This window comes from Mycetomoellerius zeteki, unplaced genomic scaffold (genome assembly GCF_001594055.1).
Source record: "Mycetomoellerius zeteki isolate Tzet28-1 unplaced genomic scaffold, Tzet1.0 scaffold122, whole genome shotgun sequence".
Lineage (NCBI taxonomy): Eukaryota > Metazoa > Arthropoda > Insecta > Hymenoptera > Formicidae > Mycetomoellerius > Mycetomoellerius zeteki.
The window spans coordinates 1,143,656-1,170,874 of record NW_017256147.1 but is presented as its reverse complement, the minus strand read 5'-3'; the positions used below and the strand labels follow the sequence as shown (position 1 = coordinate 1,170,874).

The 27,219-nt window shown below is 32.3% G+C and overlaps 3 protein-coding genes across 5 annotated transcripts in view; 2 read left to right on the top strand and 1 right to left on the bottom strand.

Moving 5' to 3' along the window:
- Positions 1-10,152: 10,152 nt before the first annotated feature.
- LOC108731240 (putative ATP synthase subunit epsilon, mitochondrial) lies at positions 10,153-11,700 on the top strand. Of its 2 annotated transcripts, XM_018461463.1 has the most exons (5): positions 10,153-10,174; positions 10,341-10,439; positions 10,669-10,799; positions 11,005-11,030; positions 11,583-11,700. In XM_018461463.1, exons 2-4 carry the CDS (start codon positions 10,411-10,413, stop codon positions 11,016-11,018), a joined length of 174 nt encoding a protein of 57 aa, XP_018316965.1. In that variant the 5' UTR covers positions 10,153-10,174; positions 10,341-10,410; the 3' UTR covers positions 11,019-11,030; positions 11,583-11,700. The 2 variants fall into 2 exon arrangements, with proteins under 2 accessions (XP_018316965.1, XP_018316966.1); XM_018461464.1 differs by lacking the exon at positions 11,005-11,030.
- Positions 11,701-11,714: 14 nt separating this feature from the next.
- Positions 11,715-27,219, bottom strand: part of TH1 (negative elongation factor complex member TH1) — a 73,771-nt gene continuing 58,266 nt past the window's right edge. Inside the window, exons 1-7 of one of the 2 annotated variants that reach the window (XM_018461461.1) lie at positions 15,042-15,172; positions 13,521-14,496; positions 12,561-12,813; positions 12,273-12,483; positions 12,052-12,192; positions 11,848-11,977; positions 11,715-11,777 (exon numbers count right to left, since the gene is read on the bottom strand). In XM_018461461.1, coding sequence (XP_018316963.1) covers positions 11,743-11,777; positions 11,848-11,977; positions 12,052-12,192; positions 12,273-12,483; positions 12,561-12,813; positions 13,521-14,496 — 1,746 coding nt within the window. In that variant the 5' untranslated portion in view covers positions 15,042-15,172 and the 3' untranslated portion in view covers positions 11,715-11,742. Of the gene's footprint in view, positions 11,778-11,847; positions 11,978-12,051; positions 12,193-12,272; positions 12,484-12,560; positions 12,814-13,520; positions 14,497-15,041; positions 15,173-27,219 lie in introns of those variants that run through there. The other variant, XM_018461462.1, reaches the window with a different exon arrangement.
- Positions 15,616-22,664, top strand: LOC108731236 (nuclear pore complex protein Nup153). Its single transcript, XM_018461453.1, is given in 9 exon segments — positions 15,616-15,849; positions 16,667-16,960; positions 17,032-17,326; positions 17,656-17,876; positions 17,998-18,389; positions 18,490-20,819; positions 20,822-21,624; positions 21,767-21,894; positions 21,969-22,664. Coding segments are annotated over 9 exon segments (4,605 nt in total). The 5' UTR covers positions 15,616-15,774; the 3' UTR covers positions 22,036-22,664.

The following is a 27,219-nucleotide window of genomic DNA, read 5'->3' as shown; positions in this document are numbered from 1 at the left end:
ATTTAAAAACGCGATGAGAATGAATGAATACTATAGACGCCGTTCAATTAATATAGAGAGTACGTATCAAAATTGAAATTAGACACACGATTCCAAAGCGATGTATTATATCGTGTTTTGAAATCGTGTTTTCAAGAACTGGTTCAAATGAGTATCAATGAACTATTACTATTTTAGCTAGAAAAGATATCTCTGGCAGAAATAACAAAATCAAGTTTGTACCTATTACTATTCAACATTCAATGAGAAATGAATAAAATAACTCACATTTAAAACTTTCTACAAATAGTCGATAGTAATAATACAAAATCTTAAGAAAAAGTCTGTTATATTTAAATAGACTTTATATTCAAAGTATAATTTAAGAATAAAAATTAATTTTAACAAATAAATAACAACTAAAAATGAGTGGATTTATCATTTTTTAAAATTTATGCTTTTTACGTCATTCTTTAATAGCAAATGTTTTGATATTATCCGTTTTCCCAACCGGAAAAAAGTTGGGAATTACACGATCAAATCTTCCTCAGCGGGAAGTTCCCAATCAAATTTGCTCATTAAGAAAGCACGTTTTATGAAATCAACGAGGCAACATCAGAATATTCGCATTAAACTATTCGCTGTATTAATTTACATTAACACCTAATATTTTCTTTTAATTATTCGATTTTGATTGTTGGTGATAAGATCCTTCTAATAATGGGACAACATCATGTCTAATTTATTTTGTTCTAGTACCGTCTATATGTAATGATAGCGTACGTATTTCTGGCATATGTATTTCTAGTACATATTTCTGGTAAATGTATGCTGTAGCATGTTCTTGATGTCGTATTTTCCAGAAAAGATTTATCACGTTTCTGCATTGTTTTCTCTATATTCCTTTCCAAAGAAGAAAAACTTATTATCTCTTCCATATATTTTTCTAGTTTTGTTGAGAAGAAAAATTAATGAATAAATATTCAAATGCAGTCACTCAATAAATATTCAAATGTTGTCACGTCTGGTGGTTCAGTTCTGTCATTACATCAACATAACAAATATAATTGTCACATATAATGCTGCACAAATACTACCCGTGCTATTCATTTCTTTTAACAACAAATTCTTTACTCAATACTTAGCAATCAATATTTCGTCAAAAGAAGTACTGAGAAATCTCAAATAATTAATAAATATTTTTTCTAGCAACTAAGGAGGCCAAATCACAATCATTTTCAACTAATCTTAAGTAAATCTTTACACAAGATTTAAGGTAAAGCTTATGAAACTATATGATTCTAATGATGGAAAAATTTTAATAAATACTATTTTAAATAAAAACAATCTTGTACTTTGCGATAACATAACCATTTGTACTGTAATATTTATACTACAGGTAAAATATTAATATCTTAATTACGTTCCAAACACAGCATCAAAATCTGAAGCTGGTGGCTTTATATCAATATGCAATTTTTAATCATAATTAAAAGAAACTATTATTCGTTATTAATGTAACTTCGATATTATTTAATAGTTGCAGAAAATTAGCAATTAGCGATTTGTAATTCGTTAATTTTTTTAATAATCATGATATGGTTAATCAACTAGATAGTATAATAATTTCGAGAAATCGATTACAATTATTTGATATAATAACAATAATTCGCGATTATGTACCAGTATTTCCTCCTCCTCTCCCTTCTCCGAGTCTCTAGAAAATTTTACGACGCATTTCCGGTCGCGCAAATCGAGCGGAAGGATCTCTCGTGATAGGTAGGATCGAAGTTCTCTAACGACAACTTCCGATCATTGCGTAATTTCTATTTATGTACACTTCGACTCCACGTGGAAAATCTATGCAGAGCATAGAATAATCGACCAATCGGCGGAACTTGTCACTTTTACTGCTCGTGATGCAACGCGTTTCGTGTTATCACTCGTCGCTCTACCGGAAGTATTACGGTCTATACAGGAAGTTCAACCACGTAAATTTCCCTTATATACTCTGCTATTACTATTGTGGACGAAGTTATTGCCGCGAATGCAACAATTGACATACAACACGCGAGATTATAATAGATATTCTGGTAATATTATAGTTCCTCGACGACTTAGTACTTTAATAATGTTGAAATTTTTATGAGACTGTTTGTACAAGCAAGCTTTTGGTCATAATCACATTATCGCCTTCGTAAATATAGAATAGCTCCGTAAATATTCATATATTAAAATGAATATTCATGTATGTATATAATTCATGTATGAAATTCTTATAATAATTAATTCTTGTAATAATAAAAAATACAAAATACTCGATTACATGATGAAATTTTGATGTAAAAAGTTTTACTTGAAGAACTTAACTTGAAATTCATTACATTAAAGATTTATTGTTTAGGAAGACGTGTATGGGCTTATAAACACAAACCTCGTAACCGAATGATCACGTACTGATATCACAGTAAAACGTATTTCTCGCCATGTATTTACGATAAGCGCATATGCATGAAGAACGTGCAAACAGAAATTTGCGTCTGTGGCTTCATGTATTGTTACGAGTCAACACGAGTCAACATACATTGTGTACACACGTCGCCGCGAAAACTCAGATAATTATGAATAGACGACGATGACTCACGAAGGCGTCAATGGATTATATCGCGACTCACGAGACGAAACTCGTAAGCGTCATTTCCCTTATCCCGGAAAAAGCAAAGTATCACCCAAAAAAAAATATTCTGCCATTTAGCGGTTCCGTGTTAATGACCAGAGGATTTTCTATTTATATATGATCTCAAGAGGATATTCTACAAAATAAAGGAATTTCGTATAACCCTAGCTATAGCTTTTCATGTAGAAAAAAATATTCCGATCCGTCTTAGGCGATCTGGTAATATTCCTAACCATTGCGTAACTTTCCGAGACAGTATTGAAATGCAAATTCAAATACTACTTCGGCTAGACGACGTTTATATAGTGATTAGTGATAACTTTTACAACAGAAGTATCCATGAATGGGAAGAAGAGCGAAATCGTTCGCGTTGTATGTAAATTAGATAAGCGTATTAATATTTATTTTCCAATGGTACCCTGATGTTTTCGTTCACGACACAGTTTGTACCGGTTGAAAGCAGATTTTATATGATTTGTTCAACCTGACATTTTACAATTTTGAAATCAACGATAGTAAATCATTATGAGATTATTCTCTTATACTACAGATCTATCCTTCGAATTCTGATAATTCTATCATTACGCAATCCGGAGAGATTGGAAGAATAATTGCATAAACATGTTTTATTGATCCTAAGTACACCTATGTTTTATTGATCTTAAAAAAATTAACGATAGATAATTCTGATCGTACATCTAGCATTTAGAATGCGATTTGTGTAGATGTAGATTAATCGTAAATACAATAGTATAAAGTATCAGGTCAACTGATACATCGCTCGATTGGCCGTCGATCGGTAACGCGTGATTCGATTTTCACCTTGAAATCGCAGAAAGTACCAAACGGTTCGCAAATTTGTATAATAATTAACTACACTCACGTATAAACATGCTCACCTGAACGCATAATAAAGAACTACTTGGTATATTCTTCGTCTGAGGTCTAATGTAACGAATTCTTCGTGGATACCTCGACCTTGGCCGATAATACGTCGTTGTATAATTTCGATAAACTTCAATCGGTTTTACAAACCGATCATGAAGCTCAAATCAGTTTATTAGTTAATTACTTATATTAAATTGATAAATATTAATCTACGAATATATTTATCTGTGTTCTCAGTCTGCGTAGATTGTTACATTGAAAATGACAAAATTTTCAATGTCTCTTTTTGTATATGAACTCTTCTGTGGTAGGAAGAATATTCTCAAAATATCCAAAACAATTAATCTTTAAAGCTTTAATATTAAATTGACAAAATAAAACAAGATAAACGTTTTTTTAAATATTTACGTATCTCATTAACGATCCAATCCTTATATAATGTAATAATGTTATATATCTTTGATAAATATAATCTTCAACAGTAGCGCAAATACCGTGCACAGAGTTAAAATTCTTTTGTATAATAAATCTTTCGTACATTTCACAGATTTACTATCGTAAACTCGTGAAATGTACTTGACCGAATAATCTATTTACGTCTTCTTTAGTCCCGAATGATACGCGGTAATTGTTTTACATCATGGAATACGCGCCAAGTAACGCGACGACAACAAAACCCTAAAATAATACACTTTATCTTCAATGTATATTATAAAAAGAAAACATAAAAGAGAGAGATCATAAAAAAAACTGGCTTTGAAGAAACAATTTTCAAAAACTCCAATGTTGTGTGTAAATATGTATGTTCAATGCATGTCTGATATTGCATTCACCAGTATTAGATTTTTGCCCTGCGATACCATTTAGTAATTAATTTATAGTGCGAAGTCAATTAAATAAGTTTGATTTGTTAAATTTAAGTAAACCATTATATCATTTAAATTTGGAAAAACAAGATTTTAAAGATAATGCAAATTCTTGTAGAACAATATAATATTTATGATTATATAAATTATGATTTTATAAATTAAATATGATTTTATAAATTAAAATACAACATCAGAAGTAAATAAATGATCCTGTTCATTCTTCATAATTATAAATACATATACGGATATGAGTGGACTTGGCTAGACCGGATTTCGAATCAACCTGTTGTAACGAGAAAAAAATTAGAAATGTCTAAAAAGATATATAGCCAGTGCCGTTTTAATAACACACAGCTAACTGCACAACGAATTTATTTTCGAATTTAAATATTCGCATCCTATAGTGAAATTTTTACAATTACCGTTTTTTCTCGTAAATTATTTTATCATGCGTTGTAGAAAATTATTATAAGATTATTAGTTAATAGGATTACGAGATAAATCCATTAGATAATAATCTTGGGTTTGGAATTTATATCTTTTTCGAACGTCTGCATGATGATAAGCTAATTTTAGTCATATAAAATAATAAGTTAATGAATGGATTTCCCAGATTATCTTTTCTTAGTTACGTTTGTAATAGACATATATTTAAGAACATGAGAAACTCAATTTAGATGGCATTGTTTGTCTCTCAACCAGCATCACCAGCGTCACTTTTACACGCATAAAAATTACGACCTATCTAACATCGTCAACTTAGCGTCAACGCAATCAGCGGACAACTTAATATTTGATGATGTAAGCTCTAATGTCTTTGACAGTGCAATTTGCGATATTGACTAATCAGTCAACTGCCATGACAACTTAATCGGTTCCCTTCTTCGTTACTATTGTCATATATTAATTTGTCACGTAATTCATGCTACAAATGATAATAAAGATTTTGTATATCACAAGGAGATATGTTAAATACATTGTTATATATTAAGTAAAATATTAATGTATAAGAGAAATAAAATATACTTTTAAAATGAAACGTTTGCAATTAAAAACATTAATTTGAAATAATCAGATATTAAAAAATAAATATTTCATCCCCTGTCAAATAGTTTTGTTCTTTTTTTAAATCTGATCGATGCACTATACGATACTGTAAAAACCTTTTACATTTGAATATTACATAATATCGACTAACAATTGCATCATGAGAAAGGATTCAATTGCACTATCAATACTAAATTGTTCACAAGGATATCATGTTTACTGCATATGTGATTTTATAAGTGTAACTTCTATGTCATATCATGTCTGTCAACATATCATGTCTGTATAATATGGTTGCCATCACATTTTTATTTTATTTTGTTATGAAGTAAGTAACTCATATAAATCACCCAGAATGATTACCTGTATCTTAATATATACTTTATATTTTGCAGATATTTTCTTAGTTATTAATCAACAGCGTTCTTCAAAAATTATATATGTAATTATGTACATAATAAACATATTCTTTCATATATACATATATATATATGATTAATAATTATTTAATTACAAAATTGTATTGTAAGAGAAAAGTGTTGATATTTGTGATAATTATATGATAAAATAATTATGGTTAAGAGCTCCCCCCATTTTTTACAGTTATTATTGCTATAATGTTAGCAATTATATTTGTAGTTCTACCAAAGGATATAAGGTTGACATTAAAATTGTAGTTGAATTATAGTAATTGCAACTATTTTTTTCTCTCATTGCATGAAATAAAAGAAATTTTAAGAAAATGTATTAAAACAAGTTATTACTTATTAGAGCAAAATTAAAATAAACCGTATTCAATCAGTATATAAAGCCAAAAAGGTTGCATATATAATTTAAATATAAACAGATGTGATTTTCGAATAATGTATATCAATGAAAAATGTTATCGCCCATTCTCGAAAATTAAATTATATTAATACATAGTTTGTAATAATGAGCTACATTATATTTGCGATGCATGCCAATCGGTGATTTTTTGCAATCGATGGCTTTTCCTCATCGCCTAAGGTTATTGTTCTTGTCCACGAAATACAGTATTGCCGTCCAAAGAAAGAGGATAAATTACAATTACGTAACATAGTCATATGTCGCATTTTGAGCGAAGGTGTGAGAACGCCACGAGCATAAACAAAACAATATTATTTCGCAAAAGCGCGCCACGCAAAATCGTGACACGCTTTTAAGCACACGCCCTGCACGATGACACATGACGTCTTTCTAATTAATTTATGCTATGACGAAACGTAATATTCGAACAAATTAGCTCAATTAGCTGTTACTTTACACTGAAAAAAAAATTTGCAGATTTTAAATAAATATTTACTCCAATATAATACTAACGAAATATTTATTTATAATATATATTTATAGTAATAAATATTTATTCAAAATAAAACAGTTATGTTTAAATCAAATAAATGTATGTTTATATTTAATAAATATTTCGTTGGTACTATTGAAGTAAATACTTATTTAAAATCTGCAAATTTTTTTTCTATGTAAGGTTTTAACGTAGAATTCTAATTATAAATTTACGATGCAAATGACTATAACAATCTTTCAATTTTAAATCATTTTTATGCAAAAATAAAAATAATTAATTTTTGATGTGAGATATGGGTAATAAAAAAAATGTATGCATGTACAACAATATAGATATAACACATAACGTTTCATAACAGTTACAGTGTTAAGTGAGATTATAAGTAATATTGATGTTATGTTACTTTTAATTATTGTCGACTGGATTATTATTATGCGCCATTCATGTGGACATAAAATTAATTAGTATAATGTAGTAAAATTACGATTGCAATGGGAATTTCGTTAGCAATAGATTAAAGAATATTCATCGCGAGAAAATAATTTATAATGAGAAACGTGGAAATTTGTATAAAATTAGTGATAATTAGCAGACTATAAAACATCGAAAACGTGTGCCCATATACTTGAACACTAGCTTGAAAGGAAAAAACATGAATTCCATTATCGCAATATCAGGAAGTAATTTATACGACAGAAGGGAATAAGAGTCACACGTATAATGCAGAACTGGCAAAATGATATGCATTAAATTAGGGACTTGATAATTATATAAATTAGTAAGATGTAGGTAAGAAAATGCAATGTCTAATTTAAATAATAGATATAAATAATTGTACGTTTGAATATATCTGTATGTTTAAATAGGTCTATTTTGCACACGTTTACTCAACAGCAAAAAACGTATCATTGAAAAACTGAATAGATATTATTAAAAGATTATACTTTAAATACCATAAAGTTTCTTATTTGGCGCAAAACAGCAATCGTGACAAAGTTGACTTCAAATTTGCATTCTGAACATTTGATTTTACGTGATTTTAAGTTTATTGCATTTGAAACATACTATTAAATGAATTTTCCTATTGCTTTTGAATTTATATTTGTATCTTTATTCTTCCTGTAATAATTTTTCTGCAAACATTTTTTTTATTAATTATATAGTGGAGTGCGTGAAATTTATATCTGTATTCCTTTTATCGAAATTTGTTGAAATCAGCTTTTCTGAATCGTCGAAAAGAGTAGAGATATTAGAAAAATTTAATATTTTTTCCGACGTTTTTTATAACTTAATATTGTTAAATATATTATTTTATGCGCACACTTTATAACTACTTCAAACTTCTCCCCCCCCCATTTCACCCATTATTTTTTGTTATTATCATATTCACATCGTAAAATTTTTTTCTTCAATTTGACTCATCTAAATTATTTCCAGTAATAAATATAGCAGACTTACGTGTATGTACACGGTGCATGTTGCTCGTTCATTGCCAATTCCATTGTTTCCGAGAAACAGCTGCACGCCATAAACGCACCTCATCGTTCAACTTTCAGATGTAGCAGTGTTTCGTGACGTCAATATGAGAATTTTTCTTACAATCTGTAGAAAATACCAGATACATCAACAATCCCGCATAGGAGAAGAACTAAGAAGATAAGAAGAAAGAACACCAGATAACAATAATAATTAAGCTGACATCTTTTGACGTCAAAATGACAAATAACGTCAGCTTACCTGGGCTGCGTTCCGTTTCACGTATGATTTATCCTTGTTATTCACTGAATGTTAAACAAGGATAAATGATGCATTATGCACATCATGCGTGAAACGGAATGCACCCCTAGTAAGGTACAATCCTTAGTTATGCGTTTATATTATATTAATAATAAATATGATTAAATAATATCAAATATTCCCACGCTCTGATTATACAGAATTCTCTAGATGTAAAATTTAGTGTCGCGCGCTTGCTTTTGCGTTGTATTCCTTTATTTATGCGATCACGAAAGATTATTGAAGGAAGCTTGAGAATCCAAATATTAAAAAGCGCATACCTCATATTTATATCGTATAGATTTTTTATCACTGCTAAATTCAGCCTTTCTGCTGATGATATCGTGCAATTATATCTTTACATTCGAGACAATAAATCTGGTTCCGACGTGAATAAATTCGACGCGTTTATGGCTCGGCCGCGGCCATCGGGGAATCGGGTAACTTTTAAATTGAAAGCACCAATCGTGCTTCAGACAGATACGCGCATGCGCAATACTAATGTCACGTTAATGCATTGCATTTTCATTGCAACACTAAAGCCCAAGACACAATGCGAGGGAATAGCAATAGGAATAACATGATTTCAACCTATCAGAAATCGGATATATCGGAATACACAGTTTCTGATAGGTTGAAATTGGTTGAAATTGTGTTATTTCTATCGCTATCGCTATTCCCTCGCGTTGCGTCTTGGGCTTGATGATTACAGCCCGTATCAGAGAGAAACCTGAGAGAGGTCATCCCGACGTTCTTCGTGAATCCGTCAAAATCGCCCGTACACTAGCGCCAGTACATCCATTTCCGATTTGGGAACTATAGAACGACTGGCGATAAAATTAATAACGCGATTTATATTAGGCCGGAATCAGACTGCGCATTGAAGATTGAGATCGAAGATTGAAGATTGAAATTTGACCAATGAGAGCAAAGGAATTTTAGTTCCTATTATTTTTATTGGTCAAATTTCAATCTTTTAATCTTCAATCTCAATCTTTAAGTCCGGATCTACAATAGGTGTTTTAAGACTTAAGCCGTAAGAAATTGACCAATTACAGTCGAATCCGAGAGGAATAATCGACTGTGGAGGAATAATTCGCCCATTTCTTATGGCTTAAGGCTTAAAACCCTATTGTAGATCCGGGGTAATGCGTAGTCTGATTCTGGCCTTAAGGCGGAGCATTCTTTAATTAGTCAATTTGTAAAATTCTTTGTTCTGATTGGTCGCTCAAACGCTTCGAAGCGTTTGTAGCGTCAAGTGGACCGTAGCCTAAATCCATGATCTCGAAAAAAAACAATTTTGATAGCAATTTAATATAAAAAAAACACAGATTTGTTATGTAACATATTTTTTAATTGAGTTTTATAAGTATCTAAGAATGATTCTGAAAACATTTTGACGTAATTTTCTGTGTTATGATTTTATTGACAGGATCAGAAAATGGATATACCTAGCTGCGTAGTTCCCAAATCCCAAACCAAAAATGGATGTAGTGTACGGATGATTTCGACGGTAACAGGAAATGGCCTCTCTCAGGTTTCTCTCTGTCTGTGTATAATTATTAAAGTTAACCTACACTAGTCATTATTATTACTTCAAGTGAAATTGTTTAAGTAAGGCAAAATTTTTATTTTTGTCTAATCTCGTCTTCGAATGTTAAATAACAATATAGATTAATAATTCTATTCCACAGTTAACACAATAGTATAGGTATTATTTGTAAAGTTAGTCATCGATTAGTTAATCATAGTTTCGTTGGAATCATTTCTTTTGTTGCAGTTGGCGCTGCGATCTGTCGTGTGTTGTTGAAATTCTCGTCCTTTACCGAATATATAATTAATCGAAAAAAATGTCAGCGTGGAGACAGGCAGGATTAAAGTAAGGAAATTATATATTATCATCCTCCGTATTTTACATTTCTTCCTGATATATGTCAAGTATATGATATAATATTTTACATTAGGATCGTATTATGTAATCAAATTGTCATCTGATCATTAATCAACGTAAAATTGCTTTTTTGTTCAATATTAATTGTTACTTGTGGATAACGAATTTTAAAAGTTGGAGAATATATACTTATACGAATTTTCTTCCCTTATTACAGTTACATCAACTACTCTCAAATTGCAGCTAGGTTAGTCAGGCAAGCCTTGAAAGCAGACCTGAGAGTAGAGGCTGCTAAACGCGACGAAGTTAATGTGAAGTTCACTCAATGGAAAGATGGGAAAGCCATCAGTATGTATGCCTCCGGATTTATTATTTCATTCTTGAATTCATATTAATAAAGAAAAATGTAATTGTTACAACGATTCTATTCTGTCATCATTTATATCGTATCATTTCTGTCACTTCTTTCTTTAGACACTTATATACTTTGTAGAATTTATATATTCTTTATTTTATTATACTTTTGTTATACGCACAATATATTTTGTTACAGCTGAAAAGATGTGATCGTAATGATCAGTAAGTGGATATTAGGAATCATTAGAAAAATGTTTCTTGTTTTAATAGTGTCTTTAATATTAATAGTTTTTAATGCAGGTGTGACAATTTACTTTAAAAAACATTTATTTGCCTTTGCACTTGATAATTGTGTATAATATAATTAGTAATTTTCCATTACCTTTTACTCAGTGAGAAATGACCAAAATTACATGTTGATTTAACACCGAAATTATCAATTCGAAATCGATTCGATATCTGTGTCATTTCTTACTGAATGCTGTGTGTATAAAAGGATTTAACAATTTTCCATATGTCATTCATATTTTATAATTTTAAATAATATACTAACGGCACGAAAGAAATGTTCTTGTATTCAATATTTATTCTTTATGTTACAAGATATTGTTTGAATAGATATGACCTTATAAATGTAACAATGATTAAAATTCTTCTTTAAAGCCAATTAACATTTTATCTTTGTTTATTAATAAATCTTATCCTCTTTAAAATTTATAATATTCATATATGATATTGACAATATATATATATATATACAAATTTTTGTTACAGAAAATGCTTAGACAATATCACAGATGGATGCAGAATTCATCCAATATACATTTATAGCCATAAGTATATATGAAGATCTCTGTCTCTATACAAAATAAAAACATTCTTAGCACTGTCATTTTTCTTTGATTTGACCTCCCCATTATTAATTTTTATACCGTCATCTTACAACAGAACAGTGTGTCTTGCAGTGAACTAAAAAATAAGATGCATTTATTTTATATGACAAAAAATGCTACTAGTAATTTTTGAACATCATACTTACTAATAAATTCAGAAACTAGATCATTCTCACTCTCTCCACGCATAGTTCCAGTAATCTCTTCATTTTCTACCATTGGCAAAAATAATTGTATAAATTCGGCTGTATATGGAGGGGCTATCGCTTCCAAGACCTAGCATTATAAATATCTATGCTTTAATAAAATATCGAAATAATAACCTATTAAAAAACGATATTATAATTTACCTCGGTAACGAAATATCTGATTAAAGATACATCTGTATCTCCACGTTGCCAACATTGCTTAATATAGCATACAACCGATACTACGCAGCCTTTGCTTAGTAAATTCACCATTCTATCGATTAACATCTTTTTCATTTCCAACTGGACATAGAAAAAAATTGTTCATATAAAATATCGATAGCTGTTCATCTTTTAATTAATACTACGTGAAATATACTTACTTGTACAAGTATCTCTAATTCGTCTTGTTTACTTTCAAACAAGTGCACAAGTAATCTTAGTATTTTTGGATGCAACAAAGGATGGCAAGTTACAACCTCGTCCAGTAAAGCGAGGTGTACAGGGCAATGCTCTGTACACAATTTGAAGTATGATGGTTCAGTCACAGTGCACTCTACCCATCGTATTATACCCAGGCTTACAACAGGAAATCTGTAATAAATAAATTTATTGGTAAAAATGTTTTTTTTCCCTGACATAGAAAAAAAATATCCGAAATCAATAGCTACCGTATGCATTGATACAAAGTGTGCAATTCTGCTATTAGCTCTGTCGAGCCTTTATTTACGTTACATATATTATGCACTTTCTCAATTGCTTGAATAGTTGTTTTCAACTCATCCTTATTAATTTTGCGGATATTACTTTTTTTAGGGATTGTTTCACATACACTTGCTGCATAAGCTAGTAAATATATATATTTTGATTTGTGTTCAGGATTTATCTTTACGCCAGGTTTAAAAAGCGCATCGACCAGTAATTCTGTAAGAAAGAAAACAAAATTTTATTATAGCAAGTTCAGTTCTTTGATTTCTTAGGGAAGCTGAATGGCTTAATGGAATAGCAGATTGTTGTTAAGGGAAAGATCTGGATCTGATTCTTAGTCCAATCTCCACATGTAATACAAAAAATGTTAATTAGAAAAATATTCCATTAACTATGTTTATACATCATGATTAATCAGGTTTAATAGCATCCGTAATTATTAACTGCTGATGTAAAATGTATAAACGCTAATTAAATCCAATTTTATGTCATAAAATCAGACTTAATTGGCGTTTATATGATATTTTACATCAGTAATTAATAACTACCAATGTTATAAACGCAATTAATGGTGTCATGTAAATATAGTCAATGAAATATTTTTTTAATTAACATTTTTTATATTATATGCGGAGGTAGAACTAAAAATCGAATCCAGATCTTTCCCTTAACAAGCATCTACTGTTCCATTAAGCCAACTAGCTTCCCTAAGACATTAAAAAACTGAATTAGCTATAATAAAATCTGATTAATAATAACAATGTGTAAACATATAGTCATTGTAAAATAAAAAACTAAATCAAAGTAGTTGAATAATATATTGTGATTTCATTATAATTTATAATATTTTGACCCAGTAAAAAAAAATCCATAAAAAAGGAAGAAAACTGCAATTCTTATTATTATAAATAGTTTTAATTTACCTAAAAATTGCGGATTGCGCAACAGTTCAATAGGAGGTGACTCTGCTGCAGAATAATTTCTAAATAAAACCGTGATATCAGCAGGATTTAAACTGTTTCTTGATAACATGGATGCTAATGCTTGACATGCTCCAGGACTACTAGCAGCACCATTCAAGGCCATTGTTATCGGTGTGACATCATGTCGATCTTGTTGTGCGCACTTGGTGATTTCTTGGGAAAGTCTTTTCATCATGAAACCACCACGGGTTTCTTGTGCAAGGATTTGCAACAAAACTTGACTGTACACATAAGTGTGTTGACCATGACACACCATTTTTGCACACTCTTGTATACTAGACTGCCAGTTTTCTGTATTTTGAAGAAATCCAGCAATCGCGGTCTTCAATACACGTGAAAAGACCTCGATTTGCTGAGCCGCAGTTGAAATGCTTGTAATCTCTCCTTGAAACCCAGCATCAGATATAAGTTTGATAGTAAAGTTTAACATTAAGCAATCCGGGTATTCCTCTGCAAGCCTATAAATAAGGGATCGCCAAGTAGGATGTTGTATCATTTCAGTTAACCAGGCAGGAGTTTCACCCTCTTCCGTAAAAATCTTATCTGCTTTTTTGGGATCAAAATTTTTAAGGATCATATCTTTCAAATTATTTTCCACCATCGCTTGTACATCAGTGACCTTTACTCCAGCAAGGATCAACCATTCTGCAAGAAGGTTCGCCATCTGTGCACAAGCCGTGTAATTTTTGGACAACAATTCTATAACTTGTTCAGGATTTCCTCCAGCTTGAAAGTATCTTTTAAGTTGGGCAAAAATACCAGGCTCCATAATATAATCAGCTGTTTTAAACTTATCCAAGCATTCGTTCAATACTTCCTGTGGATTATCGAATGTATCTTCGCCACTACATTCATCAGTGCTCCGATTCCTCTCGTCTCTCCAACCACCACGGTCGTCATCATAATCAGTCTCCATCTATACATTAAATTATATTAGTCATTAATATATTAGTGCATATACAATACGTATATTGCATAGTTTTCTAAAAAAATTCAAGACAAACTATAAATACAAAAAACTTTCCATCATTTCACATAATATAATTGTATTCTTATATGTATAATTTAAATAAAGTTATACATATAAAAATACAATTATTTATCAGTCTTTCTTATAAATAATCAGTATATAAGTAATTCTTAATATGTATAACATATTTAAAGATAATATTACAAAACATATAAATATACAGGTTAAAAAAAATTATAAATCTATTCTCTCTAGTTGAACTTCTTGTACGTTTCTTTCCTATTTTTTCTTCAATATGGAGAGAAAGATAAGAAAGATAAATCATGAAGAAGTTTAAACTAAAAAGAAGGTTTTATATATAAAATTCATAAAATAGTGAACATCTTTATACAAATTCTTTACGTCCAAATGTATCACAATGTTCCAAATAAGAGAAATATTTCTCTGTAAGACATTGACCAATAAATTGGAGAATATTATTATTTACAAACCTTTCTCGAATAAGGCAAAATGCTACGTTATATGAATTACACTGCACTTCACTATACACTTTAACTGTACTCAACTGAACTAACGCTAACCACGTCAAACCGTAACTGACCGTAACTAACTACCAACAGTGCTGACGGTGCTGACACTGATTGCAGCGACTGTACCGATTACTAACTACCCACTAATGGCAGCAGGGAGCTTTCCAACAAGCGACACTGGTGAGCTCTTTTATCTGATTGGCATATTCTGTTAAATCCTAAAATATAGATCAATCAAGTAAAAGAATTCTCTGAGCTGGTTGCGCATCTGGATGCACCCTAAATTTCTTTATATTCTCGAAATTTCTTTTCACGTGCATGACGAGATACGATTGGCTGTACCACGTTGTTTCAACTTGTGTCAAGTGCGAGAGAGGCAAAAGGCAAAAAGTCCAGTCTCGCGCCTCCGATTGGCCGGACTCCGCGGGAGTGCGCCACGCGCGCGTCACGTGGGCAGGGCATGCGCAGTCAAGCGCGATTTGAAGGAAGCCTGCTGGCGCCCCGGTGGCGGTCTTCGTGATTCGAGCGCGGCCATATTCCCTCTCGTGGCTCTCTCGTCCGTAGGAGGTAGGAAAGGTGGTGCGCGGTTCCGGCGGTGACCGAAATTTCCAGGGAGGCGATGCTTGCGACGCGCGTGTGCGTTTCGTAACGGTCGTCGTGCAGCGACGAGTGCAGGGAGTGAGAACGGCTAATCATGCCTAGAGAAGGCGGCAATCCGACCGGCAGGCGGCCGTCGTCGCGCAATGCGAAGCCCTACGATGCGAACAACGTGAGTAGCCACCTCGTCACCACGACGGGCGACCGTCGCAGCGTGAGCGTGCCCGTGACAGAGATGGGCCGCGCGCCCTTCACGCGCCCTTTCGTCACCAAGGTAGCACGGCGATCTGACCGAGGACGAACGCCGACTCCTCGCCGCATGATGTCCCGCATGCCCGCTCGTGGTCCCCCCGCGCAATGTCCACGGTGTCACGGTTATGTGAGTGAGCCCGATGATAACCTCAATTTTGCTCCCCGTGTCTCGCGTGTTGCGCACGAATTGTCGTGAAACGACCTCGACGAACGGCAACCACCGAAACGCGACTCGGAGGTGTGCATCCATCCGTTCGTATAAGCCTCCGGGAGTTTGAGAAACGCGGATTGTGTTCCTCTGCGCGTCTCTTTCTCTCCTTCTCTTTCTCTCTTCCTCGCGTCCCCCCTTGCCGAGCATCGCGCGCTCTGCGTAGGTCTTCGCGCGAATCTTCGCGGTTACGTTATGCGGTAACGCGATTTAAACTGTAGCTTGAAAAATATATTTATGCTTACGACCTAATCAAATGAAAAGTATAAACTTGATAAAATTTACAGCGTGATGTTATTTGTAATACATCAAATTTGTAAGATTTTTGTAATTTGATTCTATTTAAAAATATTGTTTTAAATCTTACAGAATTAAGATATTTTGATATATTTTTACGTTGCTTGCAATATGTTTGAGTCTGACGTTAAAAGAAATACCAATAATTGCGATTTAAAATGTTATAATATTGGTTATATAAATTGCATTAATACACATGTATTCATAATTTGTTTATTTATATTCTTTACAGTCATTTGTAAGAAAAATGGCAACCAAGGTAACAGATTTTATACCACAGTCGTCATGGATTAGTAAGTGGTTCAATACCTCTCAAAGTAATGAGGAGGATGCGTTAGAAGATAGAGGGAATATTGATGAGACAGAACTCGAGGATGATGTACAGCAACCTCCTCCTAGCAAACGATCGCGTATTCGTATGGATGTGATTCATCCACCCGGTACATTTTCTATACAAACGAGAGTTAAAACTGCTTTGAATACAATTGAACCCTCTAAAGAACAGTATCCCGTTCATAATGAAATGGTAACTGAACAATTTTGTTCGACGAAATATTTGGAGATGGTTGAACTTTGCTTATTAGAACTTATTTACAGGCGGAAGATTTTGCAACAGCTGGACCAAGTGGAATAGGCCATTTAATGTCCTCTACTCCTGCGGTGCAAGCAGACATTAGGACTGTAACGTCTCATAGATCTGACTTAAATTCATTAGCTTCGACTAATAATGGAATAGCAAATGGAATGGATGATAATTCAGAATCCAGTGAAAGTACTAGTGGATGCAGTTCGCTTATTCCACAGATAAATAGGCACGAAGGCCCATCAAACTTGTTGTACAGTTCAACGTTTACTAGTAGAAAGAGGCATCTTGATGATAAATTGACATTTAGTGAGTATAAATCATATATTGTCCAAAAGTTAATCGTAATTAAATATGTGATATTAAATTGGTTAATCTTTAGAGGACAGCGATTTTTTAAATCTTACAGCCTTTTCTTGAGTAAAATTTGTTAATAATTTATATTTTTCATTGTATTTCTTGCCTCAAAGTATAATATTGTTTCAATGACATATTCTCGTGGCTTTCCTGTCCTATAAAAGTTAATTAAATGTGTTAATTGAATTACTGATGTTTTGTATTTGGTTGAAAATTGTTATTTTTAAAGAATATTAAAATATCGATACATATATTGTACAAGTATTATCTTTCTGTTTCAGCTAATCATTTACAATCTCCAAGGTCCTTGTTTCTAGACAGTAATTCTCGCGATTCTTTAAGCAGTCGTAGACCGAGTTTTAACGCATCAATTATAACAAATGCTGCAGATCGTGCATCTCCGTTATCCTCTCCTTTTTATAGTGGTAATATTACTTTCGGGGGTGCAAATGCAGCAGGTCTTTATAAACGAAGTCGTAATATTTTTAACAATTCAAATGAGGTACATATCTTGATTTTTTCTTAGGGAAGTTTTGTTCCCTTGTGTCTTGAATTATTTTAAACAATTATATAATAAGTTATTAATATAATAGATCACACTCTGGATTATATATTTATTTTAGATACAACTTAAAGTACCAAGGAGGACGAATATTGAAGTTAAACCTTCTGATGCAGTAGGAGTTGATTCATCGGGAATGAGTCAAACCGCCAAAAAGATATTGGAAGCATTAGAACATTTTTCTTCACCTGTATCCGACGCGAAAAAAATTCCGTTAAAAAACACAAATAATGCTGTGTCTTCGGTGAGCAGGAAAAGAGCACGAGAAGAAACACCAAATCCATCTGCTAGAATTGGTCTGCGTCATTTGACGCGTGAATTAACAGTACCAACCGTCCCCGATATATTGAAGTTAAGGCGGAGACAAAAGCTACAAGATACAACTCTTATGGCTAGAAAGATCGTTTCCGCTCGTAGCGATCCACCTCCGCCTCCGCAAGAATATCGGCTGAGGTATGTTTATTACCAAATGTAGTTTTATGCGTTTGTTGTAAATATACAAGTCCATATTTTTCAAAGATAAATAATATTAAAAATTTTTTTTTGTTTTTAGGACGGAGGATACCGATAGTGAAAAGTACCGCGGCAAGTTAAAGGGCAAATCTAAAATAAATCTAGAGCAAGAAGAAACGGTGGCGCCTGTAAATTTGCCGAACATACCTCTGCCAATAACAACGTTACCTAATTTCAATTTTACCTTACCACCCCCTGCTTCACATTCCGCAGGCAAAACTATAGCAAATAAGGAAAACTCTTTTACATTTGCTAGCCCTATTAAAGTAACAGATGCTGGGAAAAGTTTGCAGTCTGTCAACAATTTCACTTTTAGTAATCCAATTAACGCCGAAGACTGCGCGAATAATTCGACTGATTCAAATTCACGTTCATTAACAGGGAATGAATTTACTGTTGATTGTGCGGTAACATCTGTACCAAATTTCATTTGGAGTGGCTCATCCACAGCACCCAGATTAAAAGCAAAAGTAAAAAATATGTCTATGCTGCCGCAGGAATTGAAATCGGGAAGTGTTATGGATGTACTTTCCAAATCTAGTAAAATAGAATCTAATTTAATTGGACAGACAAACTCGGGATTGGCTTCTGAAACGACACACACTGACAAAACTATCAGCTCAGATTCTGATATTACAAGCACACACGATAAAGAATCGTCTTGGGAGTGTAGTGAATGTATGATTAGGAACAATAGTACAGACAAACAGTGTACTGCATGTAAAATGCCTCGGTTCAATCCGAATGACAAAACTTCGTTGCCCTCAACGTCAACAATAGATACAGTCGTGGAAACAAAGCCAATTGAGCCCGATTGTTTCGGGTCCCAGTTTAAATTATCTACGAATCAATGGGAATGTACAACTTGTTGCGTAAGAAACAAGCAGAGTGATATCATGTGTGTAGCATGCACTACACCAAAACCAGGAAGTAGTTCTGCGATGCAACAAACTGTTAAATCTCAAAATTTTGATCTAATGGATAAGTTTAAACCGGCCAAAGGATCCTGGGAATGCTCCGGTTGTTTACTAAGAAACGCTGCGAACATTATTACGTGTCCTTGTTGCAATATGTCTAAACCTACTACTTCTGTAAAAACAAAACCGAAGACGACGGATAATGTTACAGAGTCATCTGCGCAAAAGTTAAACACTAGTACAGAAGTCACGGCAACGAAAGAAATATCTAATTCTGAAATAATGAACAAATTTAAACCAAGCAAAGATTCCTGGGAGTGTCCAGGATGCCTTGTTAGAAATAACAGTTCTGTTGCCACCTGTCCTTGCTGTAGCACACCTAAACCTAGTTTTTCCGTTGGAGGACAGAGCAAAGCAGAACAGACTTCAAGTAATGGGTTTGGAGACAAATTTAAGAAACCAGAAGGTGCGTGGACTTGCGATTCGTGCTTGCTACAAAATGACGCAAAACATACAGAATGTGTAGCTTGTCAAGCTTCAAAACCTGGTACTGTAAAATCAAACGAATCTTTATCGAGTAGTTCTACTTTGCAATTTACGTTTGGTGTACCGTCTGGTACAACAAACTTAACTAATCAACCAAGTGGATTTAAGTTTGGTATAGATAAATCTGATAATCAATCTAAATCCGACACAACATCTCCCCTAAACGGATTTAAATTTGGTAATGCGCAACAGAATAGTGGTACGGCACAGTTTACATTTGGCATTCCAAAGGAAGAGAATAAAGCTGTAAGTGAAGCAGCTAAAACTACTAATAGTGTCACTACGTCTTCTTCTAGTAGTACAGGATTTGTACTCAATGTGAAAAGTCATGAAAAATCCGAATCTACTAATCAAGATCAGGAATCTAAACAGGAAACACTTTTCGGTATACCAAAAAGCGAAAGTTCAACAACAGCAAGTGAGAAACAGAGTATTGTGTCCAGCGCTCCATCGGCTGCTCCTTCTTTCTCCTTTATGGCAGGATTTTCAAATGAGAAACCAGGATTCGCCTTTCCAACCAAGAATCAGCGTGTTCAAAGTTCCTCAAAAAAGACTTCCTTTGCAATCACTGTGACAGAAAGCTCCAAGTCAGCAGCAACAACTGATGCAGTACCAACTAGCACTAATACGACGTTACCATCGTTAGTGACGCAAAAAAATATGACAAAGAATATATTAGACGCAAAATCGGAGCCGACGTTCTCATTCGGGGTATCAAGCAGTGTAAGCGCTGCTACTACAACTTCCACGAATGCAACGACTACTTGTCTTCCAACTTTTGCTCAACCTACTTTCACATTTTCCGATACAAAGACGACATCTCAGTCAACTACAGTACCGTCTTTTAGCCAAGTTCCGACCTCATCTGCCACGTTATCCACGAGCGTGTCGTTCGGAGAGAAGGCAACCGATCGAGTTCCACATCGCTGTTCACCAATGAGTCGAAGACGACGATAGCATTCGGCACGGACAAACCGTCGTCATTCACCACGACGGGCAGCAAGCCGCCAGGATTTGTCATTCCCGAGAACAAAGGAAATGTTACAACGTTCGGCAGTAACACTGAGAGTAAACCACCAATTTTTGCTACACCGGAAACGAAGTTACCCGTATTCAATCCACCCACGGCAAACCCTCTATCAACGTTCGGCACACCATCCAACAGTGCTACTTCGACACCTTTTGGATCAACTAATACCCCGGCCTTTGGAAATAATACAACATCTGCTTTTGGCAGTGCTACGACAACATCTACTATATTTTCAACCACCAAGCCCGTCGAAACTAATGCTGCGTCGAACAACTCTTCTTTATTCACATTCGGCTCGGCTTCATCGCAACAGTCATCAAGCGGCGGATTTAACTTCTCTGCAAATGTTAATCCGGTCACGTCACCTGCGAAGCCACTTTTTACGTTTGGTAGTAATTCAAGTACGCCACAGAATAGTAACAACACTTTCAGTAGTGATACATTTGGAGCTAACTCCGCTCCAACAAACACCAATTTTGCGTTTAATCCACCTAAACAAGAAGCACCGGCAGCATTTGGTCAAGGCGCAGCGGCTACTCCGATATTCGGTGCTCCACAAACAAACCCACAAACTCCAGCAACATCATCGTTCTCGTCTACTCCTTCGTCCAGTACAGGATTCAATTTTGGATCTACAGCTCCAGTTGCTGCGACATCAGGAGGTTTTAACTTTGGAGGAATGGTGAATATAAAAGTTTTTATTCACATATATATTTAATATATATTTAAAAATGTTGATATTTTTTAAATATAGTATTTTTATTAAATTCTGCATTTTTATGTTTCTTTCAAGTAAATTGATATTATTGGTTGTAATGTTGCAGTCATCTACATCTGCATCACCCGGAGGATTCAATTTTAATTCTCCTGCTTCTACTCCCACAGTAGCTTTCGATCCCAATAGTCGGCCTTCGTTCAACTTCACCAAAGGAAGTGCGCCAACAGCATTTAAGTAAATATCTTTTTCTTGCGCTTATGCATTTATACTTATAGGATACATACTAAATGTATCTTTCTTTCTTATAGCGCTCCACCCCAATCGGCAGCAGCTCCACGGAAAATCAAAAAAGCATTTCGAAGATGCGTGCGGTAGAGAGCATATGACAACACGTTCACATATACACTCAGGTGCGTCTACATCTGTATGTGTTTCTGAGTGTGTCTTTGTTAAGCCCGTTATATAAAATGATGTACAATGAAATTCTGTCATACATCAATCAATTGCAGTGTGGTGGTATATACCAAGCATCTTTGTAATATAGTAACCCAAAGCTAACCGAACATGCTTGCGTACAACCACTTGTGTTCTCTCTCTGCAGGAAATGTAAATTATAAATTATTTAAATTATACAAGTTCTAATGAAAATAATATCTTGGAGTTGGCATGAAGCCAGTAAATCGTGATGGCGTTACATTACTAAGACCTTACCAAAAATTGGACGTGATGTATATGACATAACGTACTCAAGATAGCATACATATTTGCCGAAATCGAAAAGTACCTCGATAAAAAAAATTAATAAGCACTTGATGTGTGCAATTGAAAAGAAATACTAGTGGGAAATTACCACCTATTCATAGGTAAGTATAAGTCAGTCACAGCTCGTAGCACGCTTTGTAGAAGGATCTTGATGTGAAACTTATTGAATTTAGTTTAAAAGCATTATATGCGCAGAAATCGTAATTTGTGAACTAAACATATATAAATCAAAACAGATAAATACTAACACTTAAATATCTTCAGTGTATTTAAATTTCAACAAAATTTTTCAAATAAAACAAAGTAAATTTGAGAAAAAATAACATGATTTTCATAATAATTTTAAATTAATTAAATCAATTTTACGCAATGTTATTTCATAATAGTTTCATTATATATAATTTTTTCAAATGTGATGCGGGGTCTACAATAGAAGTCGTAGCGGTCGTAGGGTCTTAAGTCGTAGAAAATTGACCAATCACAGTTGATTATTCTTCTCATATTCGACTGTGATTGGTCAATTTTCTACGACTTAAGACCCTACGACTGCTACGACTTCTATTGTAGACTCCGCATAATGTTTTCCCGAGTATTTTTTTCGTTTAACATACAAAGTATCAAATGTTCAGACCAGTCTTATTTTGCGTTAATCTATTAAAAAATATCAGTGATTTTTATATTCGTGTTATAAATTATATTTTCATATTTTTGATAAGTTTATATCAATGATTTTTTCAAAATTTTACACGGTTTTGTATAATTGAATTATTATCTAGTGTTTATAACAATGCTAACTCAAGAACACTTATAGAACATTATGACATTACGAGCATTGTGAACTGACTATATATCAATAAAGTCCCACTATACGTACATATATACATACATACATACATATATATACATAGATATTAATTATATTTCAATTAGAATTTCGTGGGCAGCCCTACACAATCTTTGTAGAACTAGTCCAGGAAGTGTAATATACACGAAAATGGCATTCGGATAGTACAAACTGACGATTACTAAACGTTTCCATTGAGTAGTCGAAATTATATATATTTTTTTTATATATTGAATGAAATAATCCTATAAGAAAATACTGAATGCCATTTTGATAGGATTATATTATAATGTTGTGTGTTTTACCATAGAGTGAGTGAGAAATAAATTTGAAAGAAGGATATGTTGAATGAAGATAAATTATTATGGGGCTTCTAAAGAGTTTCTTTTTGATATTTTATTGGATATAATTTTTATTTTTGACAAGTTTCTGAATTTTTCGAATTATATACTAATTTTTATTTGTTAATATGCTCATATAGTGGGACGTAAATAAATAAAAGATTTGATTTAATTAAATTTAGACAAGGAGATGTCTGTTCACTTATAACATCTTGATATTTTTAAGATATAATCAAAAATTTTGTAAAATCTCATTCTATTACAAATAATAAGAAATGTTTAATTTATCGTTCTTTTAAATAGAAATCTTTTGATATCTTTTATGGTGATATAAGGCATTAGAACAATTTTCGTGCAATTCTTAAAATGATATTTACACAATTTTTGAAATTACTCAAACAATTGGGATTATAAACAATTCTTTTTAGAAGTCCCTTAAAGTGGAAAGTAGTTAGATGGCATGTAATAATGATTCATTAATCATTGAAATCATGCACATCTTATTTAATAACTAATTGTGTATAATGTTGGCTTAGACTTGACAGTAGCCAAGAATAACTCGGCACATGACCTATCTTATGCCATATTAGATACCTAGGTAAAAACATTCTGTTAAACATTGTTGTTTATCCATTGTTATGTAATATTTACATGTAAACATTTAGTTCTGTACATTGTTAAGAGACAAAAATTCATATGATATAGTTTCTACATAGACTTATATTTTTTAACATTGTTAAAATATCCTTTGTAGGTATGTTTCTCATTTAAGATGTAAACAACATTGATTAAATACATAATGCCAGTGTGTGGGTAATTTCAAGAAAATTCTGTGATGCAGGTATGTGTAAAGTTAATCGAGCGCGTACGAATAAATAGTTAATAATTTAAAAATTCGCATACGTGAAATTATTTTAGTTTTTAAGCAAACTCCCATACCTTAATAATGCCTACAAAGGATGTTTTGAACGTAAGCTATTGACTCTGTTTTACATGATTGCAAAATGAAGATAATATAATTAATGGTAAAGCGAGGCTGCGCTGAGATATGTCTATGCTGCTGTCTTACACTGTGAACATTCTCTGTTGAGGCTGTGTCGTCCATTTGTCTATGAATAGACAAATTCCAAATTTATCAGTATATCGAATATTGTCTACAGAGGCAATATCTTTGTATTAAATTTCGTATATATGGCCTTACAAATACATAATGAACGTGTAATGTAGATGTATTAAACAATTATAAAGCATATTGGAATTGTTTTGTAGCACTTTATATACTCTCCATTGTAATATGTTTGCATAAACATCTGAAGAGTACTGCATTAAAAATGTTCAACACAATAGATATGTAACATCCCATATCTGATAGAATTCTCTCTTTTTGATATCTTTTTCGTATTGTTTAAAATAGAAAATATTTTAATATCGTATTTATGTATATGATATATATATATGATACTAAAATTTATATATGTATAAAATTGTAGGTAGTATTATTTACAGACTTATAAAGTACATTGGAATTTATATTCTTTTATATAACATTAATATTTCCTTTTATGTATATCAATAGTGACAGCAAAGTTTTATGATGATTATTTTTATGTAATATTCCTATGAGCCATGGGATGTTACAGTATGTCAAATATTCTGAGGCCTTATTATAATCTTAGTCCATTGGAAATTATGCATTGTACTGAATTTTTCTGAATATCTATCGAGAATGCATTAAGCAATTATCTAAAGTTCAGAAATGAGGGAGTTTGTTATGAAATAAATCCAATGACTGACTGTAATTAAATAAAATAATACATGGGAGAATGTTCACTGTATGCTTCAGGTGCTATGGGGATGGTGTTACATTCTCATGACATAATATAACATTAGTTAATACGAAAAACGCATTGGTGTTTCTCAACCGATGAATCATAGAACAATTCGAAACACTTATTAAAATATGTACAAGACAAACATATGCAAGAGATATAAGAAAAGCCATCTTTATTCGCACAAGTAAAGTCGACGAAATACGCTTATGATTAAAAACATTTCATTTTTTTTATATATTCATTGAAAATGTATTATTATCTTTAAATCTTAAAACTTGTCTAAGCCACAATTTCTTCCTTTAAGATGATACATTAAATTTATTAAATGCATTTTAATTTGATGCAGAATGTATAGGCATAAGCGATATTAATAATACTCGCAATAATAACAATAAAAATATGTGTAACATACACGGAATTTTTTCTTATGGAACAGAATTGCAAAGAGAACAGTATCGACTTTCTCTCTTTCTTCGAAGAATTACTGCTTCGATTCTTTATCTGTAAAGAATAAAGGTGACATTGCCTTAATGAATAGCACTTGTAATATTTAAGAGTTACTTGGAGCTTGTGTTGAGAAACACCGTATAGGATATATGAACATTATATATATATTATATATATATATATATATATATTACGAGTACTATTCTTAATACTAACCTCCTCTGTTTAGCCATAACGATTATATGATTACGCATTCGCGTATGTAATTATATGATTATACATGTATAATCATATAATTATAAGGTACATTATATATATATATAGGATATATAAAAAATACCAAGTAAAATACGATGTTGAATAATTTGGGTTATATAGTTTTATTTTATATTTAGGAAAAAAGGTATAGGAGGGCATTTAGTGATCATTGGGATTTGAACTAAAGAATTTTATTATAGTATGTGCACACACGTATATATAAATATATTAATTTTCCTAATACATTATATATGTAGGAAAAACCATGAAGTGTGCAGATTCATATCAAAATTCTTTGGGTCAAAAAATAATCTAACATTAGAACATAAATTCAATCGCAATTCCTGATGTTTAAAGAAAATGTTATGAATACGTTTTTTCATTTTGTTTTAATCTTGTAAGTAGTAGAATCGATCCTTGACAGTTCCTCAAAAAAATATATAAAATAAGAGATACCTACTGTGAATTATTGTATCACATTCGTGGTTTTTGACATCTTAAATTGCATACATATGTTTTCTATATATATAGCTCTACAAACTGTTATAACAATCTATCTCAAAAGATAAGATAATTTCCAACAGTATGATATGCAAATAATTCTTTTTGGACATTTTTTTAGTATATATTCGTTTAATATATTTTTTTTTATTATTTTGCAGAATATTCAAATAAATAAGTTATACAGTGAAAAATGGTTCAAAAAAATCTTATTAAAGAATTCCTTAACAATATAGTCCTTTAAATAACTATTACAATTCGCAATGTATCGACTATTTCATATACAGTACTATGTTTATTAAACGCTAGAATTATGAATACAACGTAATAAAATTTTATTTATGTATTTCATTTGACATAGTTAGGAGATTACGAATAAAGTAAAACGAGTTATCTGTAATTATAATATAAAAAATGCGTATTTTTATTTTAATCCATAGTTTCGATACAATAATGTTCTTATTAACTCAAAAAATTTACCATGCATAAAATTATATCGTTCGTAAATAATACTCACTCTGATTCTGCTATTTACACACTAGAAATTAAATGGTAGCCGTTTGTTATTCTAAAA